This window comes from Hibiscus syriacus, unplaced genomic scaffold (assembly GCF_006381635.1).
Source record: "Hibiscus syriacus cultivar Baekdansim isolate YM2019G1 unplaced genomic scaffold, ASM638163v2 tig00110422_pilon, whole genome shotgun sequence".
NCBI classification, from domain to species: domain Eukaryota; kingdom Viridiplantae; phylum Streptophyta; class Magnoliopsida; order Malvales; family Malvaceae; genus Hibiscus; species Hibiscus syriacus.
The window spans coordinates 978504-984696 of NW_024062732.1; the positions used below are offsets into that span (position 1 = coordinate 978504).

General features: G+C 38.3%; 2 protein-coding genes across 2 annotated transcripts; one reads left to right on the top strand and one right to left on the bottom strand.

Moving 5' to 3' along the window:
- The first annotated feature begins 1076 nt into the window (after window positions 1-1076).
- Window positions 1077-3668, top strand: LOC120124611. The gene is made up of 5 exons (XM_039143234.1): window positions 1077-1164; window positions 1891-2227; window positions 2784-2888; window positions 2992-3039; window positions 3164-3668. Exons 2-4 carry the CDS (start codon window positions 1961-1963, stop codon window positions 3034-3036), a joined length of 417 nt encoding a protein of 138 aa, XP_038999165.1. The 5' UTR covers window positions 1077-1164; window positions 1891-1960; the 3' UTR covers window positions 3037-3039; window positions 3164-3668.
- A 469-nt stretch (window positions 3669-4137) lies between these two features.
- On the bottom strand, window positions 4138-5849 carry LOC120124649 (polygalacturonase At1g48100-like). Its single transcript, XM_039143260.1, has 6 exons — window positions 5690-5849; window positions 5437-5604; window positions 5306-5350; window positions 5022-5229; window positions 4843-4924; window positions 4138-4660 (listed from the first exon to the last, which is right to left on the bottom strand). The coding sequence occupies exons 1-6, from the start codon at window positions 5744-5746 to the stop codon at window positions 4138-4140; spliced, it is 1083 nt and encodes a 360-aa protein (XP_038999191.1). The 5' UTR covers window positions 5747-5849.
- Window positions 5850-6193: the final 344 nt, after the last annotated feature.

Here is a 6193-nt window from a genome sequence, read left to right on the forward strand (position 1 = left end):
ACGAAAAATCGCACGAACTTCTAAATCAAATATAAGAAGATTGCCAGAATTATTACTCGTTGACGAAATTGTTGTATTAATTTATAAGAGATGAGAGATGCGAGAAGATGTGAGGAGAGATGCGAGAACGGGAGGTATTTATAAACATATAAGGCGCGGTACCTGCACCGCGTTATATGTAATTATTATATAGCGCGGATCAGGGACCGCGTTAAATATAATTTTGGTACCCCTACGTGGCGTATAGCGCGGAGCAGGGGGCGCGCTATACCCCACGTGTAACCCAGTCAGTGTATAGCTCGGTACAGGGGTGAGTTATACTCCACGTGGCGCCAAATCAGCATATAGCGCGGTTCAGAAGACGTGCTTTATTGCTACAGGTGTTAGATCGAGAAATATAATCTGACCGGTATTAGATCGATATATATACCAATCACCAGTAATTTTTGGGGAAAATCGCCTCCCAAACATACACTGAATTTAAAAGCGTAAACAACAAATCATTGGATAGCAATAAACACACGATGCAAGACATAAATATAAGATATGATGTCTTCGTTTTTTTTTCATTTAACTTTTTATGTTATATTCGAATATAATGTACTCAATCATTCATTCAAGTAGCTTGAACTTGGTCCATGATCCCATCTATGGTTCATCACCTACTCTAATTTATTAGACCTTATTGTCTTTGTCCAAGTAATGAAATACTAGCATCATGATAAGTTTAAGTTTGAATTTAGATGTTATGAAGAAGAACATGCTCAGGTTTTATGAGTTTTAGATTAAGAGAAAAAAATTGTGAATGAAGAAGAATAAGATGACTTTTAGAGTTACTAGGTTTATGGGGAAGATGAAAGTGTTTTAAATATTTTATGTTATTTATAATCCAGTGTTTCCTTTTCCTAGGAACTGAACGTGTATTACGTTTCCTATAAACTACTTAAGAAGCATATAATATTATAGTAATACAATTTCTTCTTCTCTCTCCGTTTCTTTAAATCAAGTTGGAATCTCTAACATCATCCGATTAACCTTTTTATTTAATGATTGAGTCATTTCATTTCTATTCTCTTGCCTTTTTCTTCAACATTAGCCGCTTGCAAAGCTTTCTTTATTCATTTCGTATGTGACATGTTGTAATCTCTGGCCTTCGCTTTCCAGGTAGAGTTCTGGGTTTTTTTTATTTCTTTTCCCTTTTCTCGTGTGTTTGCCTATCTGAGTATTTCATCAATTGTCTATCTTGGCTTGTATCAATTATATAGTTTGCTATTAAATGGATTGGTCTTAGATTGAATTATCTGATTTTCCAGATTGTCAATCGGTGGTATAGGGAGTAGATTATCGTCTTCTGCTCACCCAGTTTTTAGTTTTTAACTTTTTTTTCCTTCTCATCAGCTTGTTCCTTTCTGCAGATTCATGAATTTCAGGTTTCATTTTCTGTTCTCCTGTATCTATATGCTTTCTAGGCTTTAAATTTTTTGGGGTTTTAAAGCTTTTATTGATTTATACATAAATCAACGGAGTATTATCATTTGAAACTCCGAAAAAATGATTGTTCATCAGTATTTAAGTGTTAACAGACCCTGTCAGGTGATCAACGGAGTATTATCATTTGGAACTCCGAAAAAATGATTGTTCATCAGAATTTTAGTGTTAACAGACCCTGTCAGGTGGTCAAAATTGATTTATCGGAAGCTAAAATTCATTTCTCCCACTTTTGATCCTTGTTCATTTCACTGTAAACGGTTGGGGAAATTAAATATAAATTTATTAACCATGAAAGTACTCAATTTTGAAACTAGGAAGAGGTCCCAGCTTCCTTCCTCATTTTTTTATCAAGCTTATGTGTACCTGGTCATGTAACAGATGATCTGTTGCTTAATGTAGGCACTTAGATAACTGAATCAGATTTTCATGTGGTAGTAAATTGACATTATCATCCAAGAAAAGTCTATTGATGGGATCCGAAGGGCCGGCAGCAGTAACCATCCACGTGACTGGTTTTAAGAAATTTCATGGAGTTTCAGAGAATCCAACTGAAACAATTGTTAGTAATTTAAAAGAATATACAGAAAAGAAAGGTTTGTCAAAAGGTGTAATTCTAGGAAGCTGTAGTGTCCTCAAGACCGCAGGACAGGGAGCACTCACTCGACTATACCAGACATTGCGATCTGCCTTGCCCGGGAAGGATTCTGAATCTTCTTGTTCTGGGAGAATTATTTGGGTTAGTCACTCACTTTTAGTTGTTTATTAATAGCTTATTTTCATACGTTATGTCAACAGTGATTGCAACAATGATTTTCATTATGGAATAATTCGTTTTAGCTTTTCGTATAGCAGGCCGAAGCCTTTTCTGGTACCTGCTTAATGCATAAAAAGGGTCTTATTATTGTGATTATAACTTTCGCGTTGTAACCTGCATTTCATCTATTCTCAAAAAATGCCAAAAGTGAAAGGGGTAAAATATCTGTAATGTGATGTGGATAATGTACCAGCTAATTCCATTGTAAAAATTCATGTTTTCGCCTAAAGGATCGGGATCTATGATTATCCAATCAGGTAAAACCAAGGTTGTCCATTTCTATCCGGACATCTTTTTTGTGCTTCCTTTGTACATGAACAAAGCACTTTTGCAATAAGGCTGAATTTTATGCATTGTTTTTTGGGGATTTCAATTTTCAACAGATGTTATCTTAATTACTTGTCTTTGGTGCAATTAAACTCTTTGCCTGACAAACTCAAGCTTCGCATTTCTTGGTCATTGTTACAACATTATTCAGCTACATTTTGGAGTCAATAGTGGTGCGAGTAGATTTGCTATTGAGCGTCAAGCTGCCAACGAAGCTACTTTCCGTTGCCCTGATGAGATGGGATGGAAACCTCAGGTTGGATATAACCCTTTTCCACTTTTATGGTGCATGTGCAATTTGGTATGCCTGCCTCTTCTCAAACTTTCTTCCTTTTCATAACACTATGTTTTGATTGCAGAAAGTACCCATAGTTGCTGCAGATGGTGGAATTTCACGTGTGTGAGAGGTAGTATTCGTTAAAGTTTATTTTGTTGCATAGCATGGTTAGAATTACACTCGAACCCGAAAGGCCGAAACTATTCATCTCTTACCTCCATACTCAAGTATTTTCCTCCATTACCTCCGTGCAGGCTTCTCTTCCCGTTGATGAGATTACAAAGTCCTTAACAAAGAAGGGATTTGATGTGATAACCTCTGATGATGCAGGAAGGTTTGTGTGCAATTATGTTTACTATCACTCCCTTTGATTTGCCGAGCAGAGTGGGGTCAAATCTCTGTTTGTCCATGTCCCTCTCTTCTTGACGATAGACGAGGAGACCCAAATGAAGTTCGCTGCTTCCTTGTTGGAGGTACTTGCTTCTCTATGTCCATAACATCCTGCATCCACTTGTCTTATGTCTGGAAATTAATACATTTGTAAGGTTGTATGTGAAGGTTGATGGAAGGATGCATGTTTATTGAAACGCTTTAATAAAAAGGAAAAGTGTATGTGAATGAATAAAAATGTATTTCAGTACATACACCACACCATATGTACTTCTTTTGTTTATCTAAATACTTCTTCTGTTGCTTGGAAATTTCTCTGAATCGTTGTGTTAATAAGTCAATAAACTCCTGTTTGCTTCTACTACCAGAGACATTTGCCTATTCTACTCGCTTTCAAGTATATCTTCTTGCACTTTTTCTTATCCCTTTTAGTAATTTTGCTCTGTTATCATTCCAGCTAAAGATTAATGTTAGGTTGAACCATCAGTCGATGTAGTGCAGAAACTAAAACGAATTAGGATTGAACTTATAACGTTCAGGGGAGGTTTTGCATACTTTCACCAACACATTTCCGCCTTCACCCTTGCTGCTTAAACGAGTTTCGTGCTAGACGATTATCTGTTGCATATCTTTTCATGATGTGTTGGCTGGAGTATGTTGGTGGGTTTATTTTGTGTTTTCAGATATTGTAATTAAGGGAATGGGTTATGGCTCAACCATTGTGCATGAAGCATAGTTTGAGATACCATAAAAAGATAACCTTTCTTTACTAGGACTGGATTGAGTTTCATACAACTTAACTGTCCATCATTTGTTTTTCCCTTTCATCTTGTATATTTTACATAATAATCTGTTTCAACACCTGCCCACATAAGTTTGTGTTATCAATGGTGACATTAGTTTCCTCCAAGCAATAGACTGGCGGAATAGTTTGTGCGAGGATAGTTCCATGAGCATTCCAGCAATAGGGATTCGCCACGACATGTCCACGGGTGGCGGGCTGCAGCTCTACTTGTGCCAGTGTAAGGTTTATGCATGGAGTTGAGTCACTACAAGCGAAACTCATCGGTGGACTTCTAACATCATACGAGCCCTTAATGTTAACGTACGAGATGTCATTAATCACAACTGCACTTGTTTGGTTACTGCAGTTTTTGGTGAGGCAATAGTACTGGTCTATGATAATCGGGTTGCGAACAGCTTCCATGCTGATGTTACGAAATTCGACTTTCGAGACACAGCCCGATCCGCCTTGCCAGGTTTTAATGCGGACGCCATTGTCGGAATGCTGTATTACCGACTCTGAAACCGTGATGTTCGAAACACAGGCTCGGGAATGATTGACCCCCAGACTACCAATGCTTCAATAAGAGATGAAAAAGATGTTAGCCCAACCTATGAATGTTTACTCGTATAGAACTGAAACTTGATAATGATGCGAACAAAAAGAGAAAGAAGTAGCCCCTCCAGCCGGCATTGATGTTTGATATGTTAAGAAATCACATGGCAACCCCAAACCCTAGCTTTTAACTGTTTTGCATACCTTATTCCATGACTTGGACCACAAGTTATGTTCGTTATATCAACATCATAGCAACCAGCTCCAATTGATACACAATCATCACCTAACAACACATATATGGAAGACCTGTAAGCGCTCTGTTTTGAGTTTTTGATTCCATATATGCTCAAGATGTACTAAAAATCATAAAGAAAACCCACCGTTCGATATGAAGGAATTATATATCTGCACATTATTTGTGTTCTCGATGTGAATTCCATCTGTGTTGGGACTTTGGGCCGGTGTTTTTATAGTCAGTGATTCTACACGAACGCCGTGGCAGGCATCAAATCTGAAATGGAACTGTGGACTGTTCTTGATTTTGAGTCCTTTAACAGTCAAGTTTGAGCTCATGAAAAACCTTATAGCCTGCATTTGAAAACCCCATAGATAAATCTTCAGAAAAAATGAAGAAAGATTAAGTGCTAGGCTCAGGTGTACTTACAACAGGGCTATCACAGGGACCAGGCATTGTTGTTCCATTAATTCCCTGCTTAGCAGATATATATTATGTTAGTTATGGACTTTACTGGTGAAATAGAAACAGGCATGTTAAACGTGACTAAATTGGATTACTTTGTGAGGTTTGCAGGGAAGATTCCACCATTTCTCTCCTTTTCCATCTACAAGGCCACCGCCTTGCATTAACATTCCATTGACTCTGTAGAAGACAAGCCATTGCCTTTTGCTGGTATTTCTTGGCCAAGAATCAGGTCCGTTAGGTGGCATTATGGTTCCATCAATCTTTGAACCAAAATCGAAACAAGTAAATGGCTGATTATCACAGAACAAGCTCCATGCTAAACTGAAATGGCAAAATGTTCATTACCTGAAACACAAGGCCAACAGTCTTACAAGGACCTGCAAAGATCGTAGATTGTAACATGAAGGAATAACCATCCGGGACTAGAAGAACCGCGGATTCGAGTTCGCAAGCCGTGTCCCAAGTCAGCTTAAACGCTTGAGTATCGTCGGCAACACCATCTCCGGTAGCACCAAAATCAAGCACATTGAAGACACTGTACCTTGGACCCGCAACAGCAGCAGCTTCTGGCGCAGGTGAAGGAGGGACAGAAACGTGAGATACAAGGTGGTGGAATTGCTCGTGTTCCGGGTAGCCATGGTGATGTTTGGTTTGAATGGTAACAAAGTAAAGGCATGAAAAGATAAAGAAAAGCAAGACAAGAACTCGATGGAAGGGCATACTGAGCTTAAACTTTAGCTTCAATGAAAACATGTGGGGTGTAAGGGAAGAGTACCCTCTACTTATAGGGCAAAGCCGGCAACAATATCCTAGGTTTGGCCTATGTACTAGGTACTATAGCCATTAACC

Bases quoted from the DNA above. Each gene is read 5' to 3' on its own strand.
- LOC120124649 (XM_039143260.1), bottom strand. From the start codon at position 5,746: ATGTTACAATCTACGATCTTTGCAGGTCCTTGTAAGACTGTTGGCCTT. The intron at 5,605-5,689 runs GTAATGAACATT...TTTGGTTCAAAG, and splicing joins CTGTTGGCCTTGTGTTTCAG to ATTGATGGAACCATAATGCC. The intron at 5,230-5,305 runs GTAAGTACACCT...TTTCAAATGCAG, and splicing joins GTCCCTGTGATAGCCCTGTT to GCTATAAGGTTTTTCATGAG.
- LOC120124611 (XM_039143234.1), top strand. From the start codon at position 1,961: ATGGGATCCGAAGGGCCGGCAGCAGTAACCATCCACGTGACTGGTTTT. The intron at 2,228-2,783 runs GTTAGTCACTCA...AACATTATTCAG, and splicing joins GTTCTGGGAGAATTATTTGG to CTACATTTTGGAGTCAATAG. The intron at 2,889-2,991 runs GTTGGATATAAC...TTTTGATTGCAG, and splicing joins AGATGGGATGGAAACCTCAG to AAAGTACCCATAGTTGCTGC.